This window comes from Canis lupus, chromosome 2 (assembly GCF_048164855.1).
Source record: "Canis lupus baileyi chromosome 2, mCanLup2.hap1, whole genome shotgun sequence".
NCBI classification, from domain to species: domain Eukaryota; kingdom Metazoa; phylum Chordata; class Mammalia; order Carnivora; family Canidae; genus Canis; species Canis lupus.
Genome location: NC_132839.1, coordinates 27,632,523 through 27,649,408, shown reverse-complemented (window position 1 = coordinate 27,649,408; position 16,886 = coordinate 27,632,523). Strand labels below are relative to the sequence as shown.

Below are 16,886 nucleotides of genomic sequence, written 5' to 3'. Positions count from 1 at the left end.
TATAGGAGAAGATTCTAGGCATGTGAGTGTAGCAGATGCTTTCGGTGCTCATGTCACATCCTCTTGGGCCACCTCTAATTTTAGGCCCCAAAGACCTAATAGTGATGTTGAGAATGCACTCTAAAGAATTTTCATCCATTCCTGCTTTATTTTCTCATTTCCTCTTCCTAGGATCCAATCCCAAACTATCTATTTCCAAACCTTGTCTAGACTCTGCATTAGGGAGATCTTGAGCAAAGATAGGGATATATGTAGGATATGATATTTGCCCATTGACATCTTATAAATTTAGATGGAGTATTTGGACACATATTCTTGGAAACAATAACATGAAAATAAAAGGCAGATCAATTGAATGACCACAACTAGAACAACTAGTCCATTAGGATTGATACAGATTTTTATTATATTTTAGTAATAATTCTTCCAGCTGTGGTAGCTCTAACTAGTTCTTTAGTTCTTTAGTTCTTCCAGAATTATTATTTCTTTTGATATTTTATTAATCTCATATCTTACTAAAGTGTTCTGTTCTTAGCTAAGTATAAAGAGGTGGGAATCGGTACATTTTGTACCATATCCTTAGTGATCTGTAATTATATCCTGTCATTCAAATGCTATTCTATTCAACTTTACAGAGCTTAAACATCCTTAACATTTTACTTCTTCTAATACTAAATGGAACACTTAGGTGTTCACAAAATTATCTTGGAACATGTCATGAGAATAAACAAAATGAATTGAAGTTATCATTTTGTACTTGAGGCCAATTATTTTAAAGGAAAAAGAAAAGGAGCTTAATTTTTCACCACAAAATGAATTAACAGTATTTTAAAAATTGGAGGGTGAATAAATACATCATCAATAGAAACATACCATTAAAAACTTGTTATTGGGGGAATCCCTGGGTGGCTCAGCAGTTTAGCGCCTACCTTCGCCCGGGGCCTGATCCTGGAGACCCGGGATCGAGTCCCACGTCGCGCTCCCTGCATGGAGCCTGCTTCTCCCTCTGCCTCTGTCTCTGCCTCTCTCTCTCTGTCTCTCATGAATAAATGAATAAAATATTTTTAAAAAATAAATAAAACTTGTCGTTTTGGAAATTTTTATAATTGGTTCTATTATAGCTTTTCTACACAATTGAAGCACTCAAAAATTTTTGTATTAAATCCTTTATTGAGCCAATTTTGGAACTTGAAGAAGTCATCATGAGAAATTTGTTCATCACATATAGTATTCCAGGGTTATAGGCCTTCACTATCCACTAGACAGAGTTCTAAGGGAAGGCTGTTTTCCTGTTCCCTTTTTTGTGTCATCTATATCTTCTAGTCTCTTTTAGATCAGGGAATCCTGGTTGTCATGTTTACAAAGGAAGTTGCTATAAAATTTCTTAAAATACCAAGCTTTTAAAATGTTTTAATGATTTTTTTAAGCTTTGTTTTAAGAGACATATGTACCATGAAAGCAAGGCATTGCTTGGATTTGCTTTTCATGGGATTCCTGGGTGGCTCAGTGGTTGAGCGCCTGCCTTTGGCTCAGGCCATGATCCCGGAGACCCAGGATCGAGTCCCACATCAAGCTCCCTGCATGGAGCCTGCTTCTCCCTCTGCCTGTGTGTGTCTCTCTCTCTCTCTCTCTCTCGCTCTCGCTCTTGCTCTCGCTCATAAATAAATAAATAAAATCTTTTTTAAAAATGTAAAAAAAGGATTTGCTTTTCAGAGTCTGGGTAAGAGCTTTCTTCACTCTCACATTTTTATTTTTATTTTCTTCCAAGTCTTATGATAATAAGAATTTACCTTCAGAGATGATGGTGGACCTTAGTGTGGGTCTTACATTTATTTTTGCTTTGTTTCTTTTTTTTTTTTTAAAGGACTTTTTCTTTTCTTTTCTTTTTTAAGATTTTATTTATTTATCATAGAGACACAGAGAGAGAGAGAGGCAGAGGGTCTCCAGGATCATGCCCTGGGCCGAAGGCGGCGCTAAACCACTGTGCCACCAGGGCTGCCCTTTTTGCTTTGTTTCAATGTATTTTTACTATGAATACTCCTGTCCTTCAATCCTCGAAAGTTTTTCTTTTATTATTTCTTTGATCCTTTGTTTCCATTTTCTCTATTCTGTTTTTTTGCATCTTGTACTTTTAGCATCTCAATCCCCTTGGATTACTGATGTATATAATTTCTCTCCTCTTAGGCATCTTTTTGTCTTTCATACTTTGGGGAGGATTTTCTCAGATTTATCTTTCAACTTCATAAGATATTTTTTCATTACTAATTAAAAATTTTTATTTATTAATTTTTAACAATGGAATTTACTGAAAATATCAAAAGAAAGCACTTCATATACACAGTTGCCAGCAGAACCAGGCAGCTCAGTAGTATAATAAAAGGTGGCTAATCAGGCAGTCTATTGATTGGAGTATGCTGCTAAGGATGGCTTAAGCATACCCGTGATACATTGATCATTGATTTTTTTAAAAAGATTTTATTTATTCACAAGAGACACACAGAGAGAGGCAGAGGTGCAGACAGAGGGAGAAGCAGACTCCCTGCAGGGAGCCCGAAGTGGGACTGGATTCTGGGACCCTGGGATCACACCCTGAGCCAAAGGCAGACGCCCGACTGACGAGACACCCAGGCATCCCGATGTTTTTTTCTTTTCTTTTTTTTTTTTTTATGAGAACTAACATCATATACTTTAATTTCCAAGAACTCTTTTTTGGTACCTGAATGTTTTTTTCCTACAGCCTCATGCCTTTGTTTCATTATCTTGTTTATTACATTATCTAAGACTATTAGTAAGATCATTTTGAAATTCTCTACTTTTCATTTTCTCTGAGTTCCTATTTTCCATATCACATTCTCCCAGTTTTAAGTCTAGTGGAAGAGAGTCTTTAAAAATGTAAGCAGAATTCCCAGGGTTTGATTCCATGGCTTCTGATTGGCTCAGCTTGGGTTATGTGTTCATTTTTGAACCAGTGACTGTGTAGGGAGAAGCAGTATTCACAGTTGGTTGGGTGTGGATCAAAGTTCTTCCTCTAGTGCTACACAGAGTCAGCTCTACCAGAACTGAAAGTGTGAGAAGAATCAGTCTTCAAAGAAAACGAGGATGCTATGACTAGGAAAAGATCCAAGAGATATTAGATGGCTGAAAAATAATAAATATGCTCACTAAAGTGCCTGGCACAGCAGTTCCTCTGCAACAACCTGGCCCAGAACTCAAAAAGCCAGTGTCTGAACTCCTGCAGTGACCAGTTACTCACAATGTCAAGGAACCCAGTTAATATCCAGAGAACACTACTTTTTAACAAATCTTACATTGTGCCAAAGTCTAGTTTGCTCCAACTATCTTCTATGATCTCTGTCCTTGGGAGGGCCTTTCAGTATGTGAAGGCAGCACTCGTTTCCAGGTCCTTCTTTTCAGACTCAGCATCTCCTGTTGCTATAGCTGTTCCTAACCTGACAGCATTTTGAGCCTTTTATCTATCTTCAATCCTTTTTTACTCTAGGTTTATGCATTTTTTAAAGATTATTTATTTATTTATTCATGAGAGACACAGAGAGAGGCAGAGACACAGGCAGAAGGAGAAGCAGGCTCCAGGCAGGGAGCCCCACATGGGACTCGATCCTGGGACCCCAGGATCCCACCCTGAGCCGAAGGCAGACGCCAATCGCAGAGCCACCCAGGGGTCCCAGGTTTATGCCTTGGTGTAGCACAAGCAGCCAAGATTATAGAGTACCATCGTGGAGTACAGTTGATTCAAATTGGTTTCTAATGTAGTCTAAGGATATGTAAATAACTGACTCAATATGTAATGAACCACTACTACAATAATTCCTAAACCTTGTTGTGCAACAGAACCACTAACAAAACCTAAAAATCCAAATTTGTGCAGCGGTCCCAGAGCAGCGGAGCTCGCTGGCTCTCACCAGCCCACGGGGCTGTCCCCAGCCAGGGCCTCACCAACATAGTCATTCATTGTGGCGCTCCAGGCCACAAATGTTGGTATCTTGTTGGGTTTTTTATAATAATATTTGGGCCTTTATTTGTTTTTAAGATTTTATTTATTTATTTGAGAGAGAGTGAGAGAGTGAGAGAGGCAGAGCATGGGTGGGGAGAGGCAGAGGGAGAGGGAGAGGGAGACCCCCTGGAGAGCAGGGAGCCAGATGAGGCTGGACCTCCAGGACGCTAGGATCATAACCTCAGCCCCCCGCAGATGCTTAACCTACTGACCTGCCCCTTCGTCTTAAGCTCAAGAAGAAGTTAGAAGATGAGTCCCCTGGATGCTTGGACATCTGAGGCAAGAGGACTCCTCAGGCCACCAGCCTCTCTGAAGTGATGGTAGCAGGGATGTTGGTTCACTCCAAGAACACAGGTGATGGCTACATGGACATGGAGAGCAAGCTTCTGAAGCTGGTGGCTGAAATCAAGGCCACCTTGGCTCAGGCCTAATGTGCCCTGAAGGCAGAGTCCTGTGACCTTGGCCCAGCCCTTTGTGGCAGATGCTTCAGGACAGGAAGGACTGAAATGTCTTATAGATACCTCAGTTTTCCCTGATATCCCCGTGGCCACTGGGTGGAGGCAGACACTGATGCCCCTGGTACCCGTGTGCATGCACACACCTGTGTGTGTGCGTGTGTGTGTGTGTGTGTGTGTCCCCGTCCCCTGGAGTATATCTCTGCACCCTGCCTGCATTACTCTTTCCTCTCCCCCACTTTTCCCCATGTCCCTGTATCCTCCAGCCCTGTGCTACTTGGGCATCTGGGGTGGTGGGGTTTGGGGCTTCCTTCTCATGGGATGGCTGGGAGGGGCATCTGGGTGAGGGAGTTGCAGATCTTGGCAATGTTGGCAACCATTCACTATTCAATAAACATTGGAAGGATTCAACAAGGGAGGAAGGGAGGCAAGGAGGAAAGGAAGTTAAAATTCCTGATACCCAGGTCACACACCAGACCATAATTGGGCTCTCTGGGATGAGGGCGTGAGAACTCAGGCACCAGCACTTTAAGCTCCCCAGGTGATTCTAATGTGCAGCTAGGGGCAGCCCCAGTGGCGCAGTGGTTTGGCGCCGCCTGCAGCCAGAGGTGTGATCCTGGAGACCGGGGATCGAGTCCCATGTCTGGCTCCCTGCGTGGAGCCTGCTTCTGCCTGTGTCTCTGCCCCTCTGTGTGTGTGTGTGTGTCTCTATGAATAAATAAATAAATAAAATCTTAAAAAAAATAATGTGCAGCTAGCGTGGAAAACCCCACTGCTCTACTATGTAACAGACTTCCTTAAAAATATAATCTCAGTGCTTACAGTTTTCCTTAATGTATTTTTTTTTCAGAAAAAAAATGAATTTGAAGCATATTTGCATCATTTGTATCTGGCTAACCCTATTTATTTTCTGTATAGACTATTTGTCAAGTCACATCAGGGAAACAAGAGGCAAGATAGCCATTCAGTCATGTGTATTGATTGAGGTTTCTGAAAAATGTGATTATATTAATACTAGTTAAAACCTTACTTTTATGTAATTTTCTCAGTTTGCTTAATAGCTCCTGGAGGATAGTGTCTGAGTTTATTTAATTGACCTCACACAGCATCAAGAGTAACATTATGTTCTGGTTTTTGAAATTATTTTGAAGAGCTTTTGAAATTATTTACAACCCCAAAAATGTAGTCTTTTAGGACTATGAATTAGAAGCCATCTGTGAAGCTGTTGAGTTTTATAAAAAAGCCTTCTTTTAGACTGACATTTATCTTGTGGCAGTAGAAAATAATTCTGAAACATTTGCAGAACAAAGGTTAAGGCCAAACCTACTCAGTGTGATGTTTATAAATCATAAGTCTGCACAAAAAAGGGGGGTAGATTTATTATTTATGTTTTAACTATAGTGTCTGTTTTGTGTTTTAAAATCTCATATTAAATAAAGCAGATTAACTTAGGAAAAAGGGAAAGGGGGGAGGTTGAGAATGTTGAGAATAAGGGAGAGAGAAAATCTAGTGAATCTTTACTGTCTCCTGACATTTCATGAATTTAGAATATTTTTGCTAATTTTTATTTTGAATATTTTCAAACATGTAGAAAAGCTGAAAAGAATATTGCAGTGAAATCTGTATATCCTTATGGATCTCCAATGCCTGAAAACTGGGAGAGCTGATATTATGTATGGTCCTTGTTCAAAAGCCAGCATGCATGAGATCCAGGAAGAACCAGTATTTCAGTTCAAGTCTAAAAGCAGCAACAACCTGATATCCTACTTTGAAGGCAGTCAGGCAGGAACAATTTTCTCGTAACCTGGGGCAATATCAACCTTACATTCTATTAGGCCTTCAACTGATTGGATGAGACCCACCCACTTGAGGGGGTAAACCGTCTACCTGTTCAAATGTGGGTTTGTTGTTTTTTAAGATTTTACTTATTTATTGATGAGAGACATGGAGAGAGAGAGAGAGGCAGAGACACAGGCAAAGGGAGAAGCAGGCTCCATGCAGGGAGCCCGATGCGGGACTCGATCCTGGATCTCCAGGATCACACCTTGGGCCGAAGGCAGGGGCTAAACTGCTGAGCCACCCAGGGATTCCCTAAATGTTAATGTCATCCAAAAACACCCTCACAGAAATATCCAGAATAATGTTTGATCAAATATATGTGAGCACCTCGTGGCCCAGTTGACACACACACAGTTATTAATTGTATTAGTTCTCTATTGCTGCACAAAAGCATTGTCATAAACTTGCAGCCTAAAGCAATACAAATTTGTTATTTCACAATTTCTGTGAACCAGGATCTTGGGCATGGCTTAGCTGGGTCCTGTTCCTAGGGTTTCACAGGGCTGCACAGGGTGTTCACTATGGCTTTGGTCTCACCTGAGATTTGACTGGGAAAGGATCTAAGTTCACTCAGGTTGTTGGCGGACTTCAGTTCTTTGAGGGCTTTGATTTCTTGCTGGCTGTCAGCTGGAAGCCAACCTTAGCTCCCAGAGGTCACTACAGTTCCTTTGAGATCCCTGACATGACCAGCTACTTCCTCAAAGATAGCAAGGGATTGGGGGACTCCATTCAGATAGAAGCCACAGTCTCATGTAATTTAATTACATAATCATGTGCATAAAAATTTACATCCTGGCCCCCTCACCATATTTTATTGTCTAGAAGCAAGTCATAGGTCCTGCTCTCACTCAAGGATAAATCACATAGAGCATGAACACCATGAGGCAAGGATCATGGAAGCCCTTTTAAGCCTGTGCACAATTCTGTTTAGATTTAAGAATTGTTAACATTTTGCCATATCTGCCTTCTCTGTGTCTCTCTTTTTTTTAAGGTTTTATTTATTCATGAGAGATACTCAGAGAGAGGCAGAGACACAGGCAGAGGGAGAAGCAGGCTCCATGCAGCGAGCCCGACGTGGGACTCGATCCTGGGACCCTGGGGTCATGCCCTGAGCCAAAGGCAGATGCTCAACCGCTGAGCCACTCAGGCATCCCTCTTCTCTCTGTCTCTGCACACACACACACACACACGCACACACACGCACACGTACACATTTTTTAACTATTTAAAAATCCTTGTCATGGTTAACATTACCCTCAATACTCATTTATTTCCTAAGAATAGTGCATTTCTACATAACTATGATATTATTTTCAAGAAAATTAACAACTACTTTCAAGGAAATTAACAATTCCATTCAGTCATTTAATATTCAGATCAGGTTCAAATTTGCCCAAACATACAGTTTATAAATCTTTGAAAACCAAGATTCAGGGACACCTGGGTGGCTCAGCAGTTGAGCATCTGTCTTCAGCCTAGGGTGTGATCCTGGAGTCCCGGGATCAAGACCCACATGGGCTCCCTGCATGGAGCCTGCTTCTCTCTCTGCCTATGTCTCTGCCTCTTTCTCTCTGTGTCTCCCATGTATAAATAAATAAATAAAAATCTTAAAAAAAAAAAAAAAGAAATGGAAATCTTAAAAAAAAACAAGAAAACTAAGATTTAGTCAGGTTTCACGCGTTACATTTGGTTATGTCGTTTTAGTTTCTAACTCAGTTATACCACGAAGTTAAAAAATTTGGGGGGCACCTAGGTGGCTCAGTTGGTTAAGTGTCTGCCTTCAGCTCAGGTCATGATCCCAGGGTCCTGAGATTGAGCCCTGTGTAGGCCTCTTGCTCAATAGGAGGTCTGCTTTTTTATTTCTCTCTCCTTCTGCCCTTCCCCACAACACATTCTCTCTCTCTCTTTCTCTGTCTCAAATAGATTAATAAAATCTTAAAACTTTTTTGGATTATATTGTACCTACAGAAAAGTACGAAAATTGGAAATTGGAAATTGTAGCCAGCATTATAAGGAAGAAAAAGAAATAATAGGTCTAAAGATTTATTTTTTTTTAATTTTTAAAATTTATTTATTCATGAGAGACACACACAGAGAGCTGCAGAGACACAGGCAGAGGGAGAAGCAGGCTCCATTCAGGGAGCCTGATGTGGGACTCAATCCCGGGTCTCCAGGATCAGGCCCTGGGCTGAAGGCGGTGCTAAACCACTGAGCCACCTGGGCTGCCCTAGATCTAAAGATTGTAATGGAAGAAAGAAAGCTGTCTTTATAAATGACATGATTATATATCTATCAAGAAAACCCCAAACAATCTATAAACCATTACAATAAAAAAATTCAGCAAGATCTCTTGATGTAAGTTCATTGTGCAGAAATCATTTCTATTAACAACAGAAAATGAAAGTAAAATGTAAGAAATATCAATTGTAATACCATGCATGAAAAAGCAGCAAATTCCCAGAAATAAACCAGACAAAAGATGTGTAAGAACTCTCCTCTACACTGAAAATTAAAAATGCTGATGAGAAATAAATAAATGGAAAGATGTTATCTCTCAAAAATTAATCTTCAGATTCATAATAATTCCAATCAACATCCCAGCAGGTATTTTTGTGGAAATTGGCAAGGTGATTCTAAAATTTATGTGGAACTGCAAACCGTAGGCAAGGCAATATTGAATAATAACAAATTTAAAGGATTTATACTGTAAGATTTCAAGACTTACAATAAAGCTAGAATAATCAAGATGGTATGGTATTAGCTTAAGGAAAGACAAGTAGATCAATGGAATAGAAGGGTCTAGAAATATATGTAAGCATATATTGTCCCTTGATAATGATAAATCACCACTGCAGTTTCAGTAAGGGAAAGTATAACTTTTCCTAGACGGCCTTGGAGGAATGGGATATTTATGTAGAAGAAAAAAAGGAAACTTGATCCCATATCATGTCATATACAAAAATTAATTTCAGGTGGATCATAGACCTGGAGGTGTGGAGTGCAAACATAAAATCTCTAAAAGACAACAGAGGAAAGAGTCTTCCTGAATGTAGAGATGCTAACAGTTCTGAAACAGTAAACTGTTAGTCATAAAAGAAAAAAAAAAAACCCTGATAATTGAACTTCATTAAAATAAAGAATGTCTATTCATGAGAAGACACAATTAAGAAAGTAAAAGAAAGCCACAGATTGAGAAGATAGCTTCACTGCTTACAGCTGACTTATATCCAGAATATATGGAACTACAAATCACCAAAAATAAACAAAAAATACAAACAACTAAAGCTTAAAAAATGAGCAAAAGCATTAATAATCATTTTATAAAAATATGATTCCCAAATGACTGATAAACATATGGAAAGGAAGTCAACATCATCATCATTGGTTATAAGAGAAATACAAATTAAAACCATAATGAAATACCATCACACACTCATCAAAATAGCTAAAATTAAAAAGATGACAAATCCAAGAATTGATGAGATTCTGGAAATAGTGTATGCTGCATATATTGCTGGTGAGAATAAAGTTGGTACAACCATTTTGGAAAACTCTTTGGTGCTCTCTAATGAAGCTCAGTGTATGCCTGCCCAATGACTCAGCAAGTCTACTGTAGAGTGTGTGTGCCCACCAAAGTTATGCACGGGAATCATTCATAATGCCACGCTAGAAACAACCCAAATCTCCGCTGACAGGAGAATAGAAAAGATAATGTGCTGTGTCCATACAATGTCCTACTCTACAGTTAAAAAACCGCTATTGATACATGCAGCAATAAAGATGAATGTCACAGCCATTATGCTGAGCAAAAAGAGGTCAGACACCAAGCAAATCAGACACAGAAGTCAGAAGAATTCACAGGAAAGATTAATCAAATGAAATGGGAGTTAGAACCGTGTGTGTGTGTGTGGTGTAGACTGGGAAGGGTTATCATGGAACTTTCTGAGGTGTTGCATATGTCTTATATCTTGATGTGGGTGGTGGTTACAGGCTGCATGTACATCTAAATGGGTCTAAAAACCCATCCCATGGGGATCCCTGGGTGGCTCAGCGGTTTGGCACCTGCCTTTGGCCCAGGGCGTGATCCTGGAGTCCCGGGATCGAGTCCCACGTCGGGCTCCCTGCATGGAGCCTGCTTCTCCCTCTGCCTGTGTCTCTGCCTCTCTCTCTCTCTCTCTATGTCTATCATGAATGAATAAATAAAATCTTAAAAAAAAAAACCCATCCCATGGCATACAGTAAGATTATTGCACTTTACCCATGTCACCTCCTTTGTGAGGTGGGCCGCCCTCCTGATTCCTTCCTTCTTGCACCTTCTCTCCAAGACCAGGACCTTCCTCCCTGCTTGGAGCCCTCGGGGGTGTTCTCAGTCTCCATCACTTACCTTTCTCACTTCTGTCTTCAGCCTCTGATCCATTGGTGTCTCACCTTAGAGCTAGCCCGTAAGTACGTGTTTTCCTCCCTCTGAAGTCCTTCTTTAGGACAGAGGTTTCCCAGTGCAGTTTCTTGCGTCCACAGTGGGGACAGCAGAGCAGTAGGATTGGGGACCGGGTCAGAGCTTCATGGAGCCCATGACTGAGTCTTTCAGAGAACACCCATCCACCCTAGTGCACTCCCCCGGACCCCCCAAACTTTGAGTCTGCAGAGTATCCTTATCCTGTGCCAAATCAAATTCTTCGTGAAATCAGAGTACCACTAAACTTTGGCAGGAAATAATGATTTATTCTGTCTCTGTCTTTAACTCCTAAGTGGCAGGACAGGAGTGAGCAGCTCGTCTTAGGGAGAGTGGGCTTTCTTCGAATTACAGTGGGTCTCCCTTCACTGTCCTCACTCTGCAGACATATGTCCACCCGTGGTCCCTAACCATTCACTCTCACACTGCACCTCCTCTGGACCCGTCATGTCCGATGCTTCCACATTTCAATGTCTCCATGTCTAGACCTCCATCCGGCCTCCAGTGTTAAGCAACAGGCCTTTAGACTGTAGAGCCACCGACCAGCCCTGCACAGTCCAGAGGTGCTTCAAACCCCACCTGCCCAAATTAGCATTTCCCTGCTTGCTTCCTTTCTGAACCCCCTCTCTGGGCTTTGGCACCCCTCTCTCTCTAGTGTCTCAGGCTTGAAACATGGGAGTGATCTTCTCATCCTTTCTCTTCGTACTTCCAAGAGTATTGATTGATCAACTGACAAAGCAATCACCAAGCCCTGTCAATTCTACCTTCTAGAATTCTCTGTAGATGCTCCCCTACTCTCCTACCCACCATTGCCTCATCAGTTCAGGTCTTTGAAATCCCTTCTTGAGACTTTTATCTGTGTCTCTACTGCCTCCAGACCTACTCTGTCCTCTTTCATGCTCGCTGTAAAAAGTTAACATGAGGTGATTCAGATTAATTACAGAGATTAATCCACTACTTTAAATTCTTTCATGACTTCTCATAGGGCATGAGGTCAAATTAAACTACTTAGCAAGGCATCCAAGATTTTTTATGATAATTTGGCCTCTTGCCATACTTCGTAAACTTTGTGTTCTAGCACTTAGAGCGTGTTTCTATTTTTTTGGAACTCTCCATAGTCTCTATGACTTCTTTACTTTGCCTATCATTTTCTTTGGTTGTTGGACTATCCATAGTCATTCTTCACCCAAGACCCTCTCCACTGGTTGAATATTTGACAAACTCCTTTTCATCTTTTAAATCTCAGCTCAAAGTGTTACCTCCTCTGAGAAGCCTCCTTTGACTTTCTCAGCCAAGCTGAGGTTTCCTTTCCCACATCCCCTACTCTACCTGCTAATTTGTGCTTTTGTACCATCACTGTTGGCTTTGCAAAGGAACCATGAGCTCCTGGAGATCAGAAACCATGTATAATTTATCTTTGGACTCCAAGTGCCAATGTGACTTATGGAGATGCTTAAGAAATTTTGGGGGTGCCTGGGTTGCTTAGTGGTTGAGGCAGCCAGCTTCTCCCTCTGCCTGTATCTCTGCTCTCTCTGTGTCTCTCATGAATAAATAAACAAAATCTTAAAAAAGTAGAATTTTTAATGAATGAAAAAATGAAGGAAGGAATCTTAAAACTGGATCTGCAGTGGGGTTGCAGTGGGAGGGTGTGGGCTGTGTTTTCACAGATACACTCTTGTTTGATCCTGGACCGTAAACTCCATGTGGGCAGATGTGCATCAGTTTTGTTCACGCCTATATTCCCGTTGCTGAGTGCAGTCCCTGGAAAGTGCTCAACAGAAGTGCTTTATATAGAAGCTCAATGATTTCTGAGTGCACGAGTGGGCTGGGACAGGCGCTAGCTACCATCGTAAGGCAGTGGAAGAACCGAGGTCCTGGGGAGGGTGAGTAACTTGTGCAAGTGTTGGACAAGCCAAGCTTCAGAGTGCCTGGTCTGCTGTACCCCATTTAGAAAGGAGGGGAAGTAGGCTGCTCCATGCACTTGGATGACCAGGGGAGGGCCTTTGTCCCCAAGCAGCCAATCCTGATTGGGCTATTATAAGGCCTGACTGTAAGAGATGAGGGGGGACAATCATATTACCCCTTCAGAATTTGAATTAAGAAACAGAAGAGGGATGCCTTGCAGCCTCAGTGGGAGGAGCATACAACTCTTGATCTTGGGGTTGTGAGTTTGAGCCCCATGTTAGGTATAGAGATTACTTAAAAAGAAAATATTAAAAGAAAAGGAACAGAGAAGATGACGAGTTAGGAGTGGGATCCCAAACAGAAGCCTTTGGAGATGGCAGGCTGGAGTTACAAGGGGTGCGCAACGCAAATCAGACACAGCAGGAAAGAAATCACAACTGACAACCAGCAGAGCGCCCCTGTTCCCAATGTCCTTCACAGTCCCATTTTTTAAAAAGGATTTTATTTATTTATTCATGAGAGACACACACACACAAAGAGAGAGAGAGAGAGAAAGAGAGAGAGAGAGAGGGAGAAGCAGGCAGCCTGCAAGGAGCCCAATGTGGGACTTGATCCCAGGACCCCGGGATCACGACCTGAGCCAAAGGCAGACACTCAACCACTGAGCCACCCAGGCGGCCCTCACATTCCCATTCGATGTGTGTTTGTCTTTACAGTCAACACTCTCTGTCCCACCCGAGGTAGTCCCGATGAGGGTTTGTTCCTTGCAGCTAAGGTTTTTTTTTTTTTTTTTAAGATTTTATTTATTTATTCATGAGAATACACAGAGAGGAGAGAGAGAGAGGCAGAGGGAGAAGCAGGCTCCATGCAGGGAGCCCAACGTGGGACTCCATCCCAGGTCTCCAGGATCAGGGCCTGGGCTGAAGGCGGCACTAAACCGTTGAGCCACCCGGGCTGCCCTGCCCGCTGCTAAGGTTTTTTTTTTTTTTTTTTAGATTTTATTTATTTATTCATGAGAGACACGGAGAGAGAGGCAGAGACACAGGCAGAGGGAGAAGCAGGCTCCCCCATGAGGAGCCTGATGTGGATTCAGGCCCTGAGCTCAACCTCTGAGCCACCGAGGCCTCCCCACAGCTAAGGTTTTTAATGAATGTTCCCTAGGTAGACCCAGGATCGAAACCCAGGCCTCTCCTCTCTTGAGTTCACTGCTCTTTCTGCAATTCCAGGGCTTGGGGACGTTGTCTTTGTGCACATTCTAGCAGAGGGTCATGTCAAAATGGTGCATATTAAATGTATTTTAATGAAAATGAGAAAAGCAGTAATTGTGAATATGAGTGGGAGGAAACAGCCAGTGAGGCAAACCAAATCCCCTCTCAATTTAAGCTAGACCAGTAGGAGAGGCCCAAGAAACCCAATTTAGGCCTTTGATGGGTACTTATTTGTACAGGGCGCCACCTTCTCCACTCTTTTTTATTGCAAATCCCCAGGATTTCCGCCGCCCCCTCCACCACCTCCACCTGCCACCAGGCTTGGTGGCCCCTCGAGCACGTGGGCTTCTGCCCTTCAAGTCTCAAAGCCATGTGCAAAGAATGCCAAGATCTTGGTTTCTAGCCGCGTGCGGCCTTTCAACACACAAGCTGATGAATGTGCTCTAGATGCAAATCGCTCTTTCCCACGAGCTGTTTCTGCAGGTTCCCAGGGAGGCAATTACCAAGTAGCACTTAGCAGAATGACTCAAGGACAGATCTGAGGGCTGACTCGTGATGACGCCTGGATGTTTTTCTGCCCTCTTCCTCGGCTTTAGAAATTGTATTGAAAAGTTAACACACAAAATATTGAAGCTCCCCTCATTGCACCCCACACACCTGCTTGTGAGGGCAGCGGGCTCTCCAATGCTCCTGGCAGCCACTGCTTTTCCAGCTCTGAATGGGCAGGATCATGACTTTAGGCAATGAGAATGGTGGGCCCAGAGGGGCTGGCTCACCCCCTCATTTCTCTGCTGAGATGCCTCTACTTGACTGTTACCTACCTGGTAGGGCAGGAGGTGGGGAGGGGGGGATCACCTTTTGAAACCAACGGAAAAGAGTTTATCGTATAATCAACATTTCCCAGAAATCACTCACAATCCACAGGCTATGCAAAGAAACAGATTTTGACAAATTTCATTTAATGTCCATTATTGTCAAAAGTTTGCAGAGCTGAAGGCCAGCACTGTGAATATTTTCAGATTAGATTTGCCAAAGAGATGCCTCTTGAAGCTGCAGATATCTGGGGGCACTGATAAAAAACAAGGGAGATATCCTATTGGAGCTGGATCTTCAGGAGCATATGGGAGGCAATCTTAAAAGTTAGACTTCAACTTTCATTTTTAATCTAAGCTTGAAAAATCACTGAACTATGGAGAAGGAGACAATTAAGATCCAATTATAAATAAAAATCTTCCACTGGAGTTGACATTCTGCTTAGACTGAACTACACGCTTTATGAAAAAAGCATTCTGATAGACCCACAAACGTGACATTTAGTGCTTAAGAGCCGGTTGGCTTTTTGCAAAAACTTTCTGATGTGAAAATGAAATAATTCTGAGGAGACATATAGTACATTGACGTTTTCTGATTATTTTCATTACTGTGATGGTTCGTTTTCTATTTTAAGTCGGCCAGGCTCGATATACTACTTGGTGATTTAATCACAAGAACTAGGTGTTGCTCTGAAGGTATTTTGTAGATACAGTTAACACCTACAATCGGTTGACCTTAAGTAAAGGATATTACCCTTGACAACTGGCCTAATCTAATCAAGAGCAAGAATAGAAAAGAAATTTTCTTTCCAGAAAAGAAATTTTCCAGCCAATATTAACTCCTGGCTGAATTTCCAGCCTGCTGGTCTGCCCTACAGATTTCAGACTTGCCAGCCCTGACAATTGTATGAGTCAGTTCCTTAAAATTAATCTCTTAATATATATTTCTTACTGGTTCTCTTTCTACGGAAAATTCTGACCGATACAATGACACATATGCACTTGAGTAACAGCTAAAAGGTTTTTTTTTTTTTTTTTAAGATTTTATTTATTTATTCATGAGAGACACAGAGAGAGACAGAGACCCAGGCAGAGGGAGAAGCAGGCTCCCCACGGGGAGTCCAATGCGGGACTGATCTGATCCCAGGACCCCGGGATCACGCCCTGAGCTGAAGGCAGAGGCTCAACCGCTGAGCCACCCAGGCGTCCCTAGCTAAAGGTTTTTAAGCTGGAAATTCAGAACCACTCATTCTGGACGAGTCTGCTTTCTGTGCCCCCTGAGTCTGTAGTAAGTGAATTGACAACATTCTTGATTTCAACCCAAATGCCACAAAGTGCTATTGAGGTGAGAAGTGAGAAAGACGGTTAGGTTGTCAGGCTGCCTGGAGAGGTACACAGAACTATTGAGTGGTGTGAGGGTCAGCAAGTAGCAGTCACCAACTAAAGGACTGCAGGGTTCAGATCCCCTTCCCACTCACACTTGGGAACAAAGCCCTTTCAGGAGTACGTTTTGAGGAGAGGATGTGGAGAAGTCTATGCTACTTATGGCCTACTGGGGAAGGCCATAGAATAGGAAGCTATTCCTATTCTATTCCTATTCCTATTCTAGATGGCAAAGCCAAACAAGAATGTACCTCACAATAGAAGAACATTTTTTTTTTTTACCAAATATAATGACATAAGCAATTAGAATATGGGTAATATAAAAACTAAAATTCAAGCCCAGTGTGTAATGTTAAAAAAAAGGCTCTAAATAATAAAATTATTTCTATGTGCAAAGAATGGTATTATTTATTCCATTCTTTATGAGACATTTAGTTTCTGCCCATGAATGAGTCACTTTCCTAAAATATGGAGTTCTTTTCTAAGAAGACCTGAACTCTGCTTATATTTTTCACAACCATTAAAGAACAAATAGCATTAATGCCTTTTAGTCTTCTGGGTTCAAACACTTCAAGGACCCCTACCAGAAGCAAGATGCATTTCAAAACTGTCCATCAAATCTCTTGGCCTCAGAACAAGGATTCAAAAATAGAAAAATAAAAAAAATGTATGCATCCCTAGGTTTATTGCAGCATTATTTATAATAGTCAAGATATGGAAGCAGCCCAAGTGTCCATGAATGGATAGATGGATGGATAAAGAAGAGAGGTGTAGGGCAGCCCGGGTGGCTCAGCGGTTTAGCGCCTGCCATCAGCCCAG

The 16,886-nt window shown here is 41.9% G+C and overlaps 2 protein-coding genes across 5 annotated transcripts in view; both read right to left on the bottom strand.

Moving 5' to 3' along the window:
• Positions 1–16,886, bottom strand: part of DHFR (dihydrofolate reductase) — a 68,312-nt gene that overhangs the window by 18,555 nt on the left and 32,871 nt on the right. The window contains exon 6 of one of the 3 annotated variants that reach the window (XM_072793677.1): positions 14,815–14,941. The exons of the other annotated variants lie outside the window; for them this stretch is intronic. Coding sequence (XP_072649778.1) covers positions 14,893–14,941 — 49 coding nt within the window. The 3' untranslated portion in view covers positions 14,815–14,892. Of the gene's footprint in view, positions 1–14,814; positions 14,942–16,886 lie in introns of those variants that run through there. 3 annotated transcript variants of the gene reach the window in all.
• ANKRD34B (ankyrin repeat domain 34B) overlaps positions 1–16,886 on the bottom strand; it is a 65,685-nt gene that overhangs the window by 33,141 nt on the left and 15,658 nt on the right. Inside the window, exon 1 of one of the 2 annotated variants that reach the window (XM_072793665.1) lies at positions 930–944. The exons of the other annotated variant lie outside the window; for it this stretch is intronic. The gene's annotated coding sequence lies outside the window, so the exon portion shown is untranslated. Of the gene's footprint in view, positions 1–929; positions 945–16,886 lie in introns of those variants that run through there. 2 annotated transcript variants of the gene reach the window in all.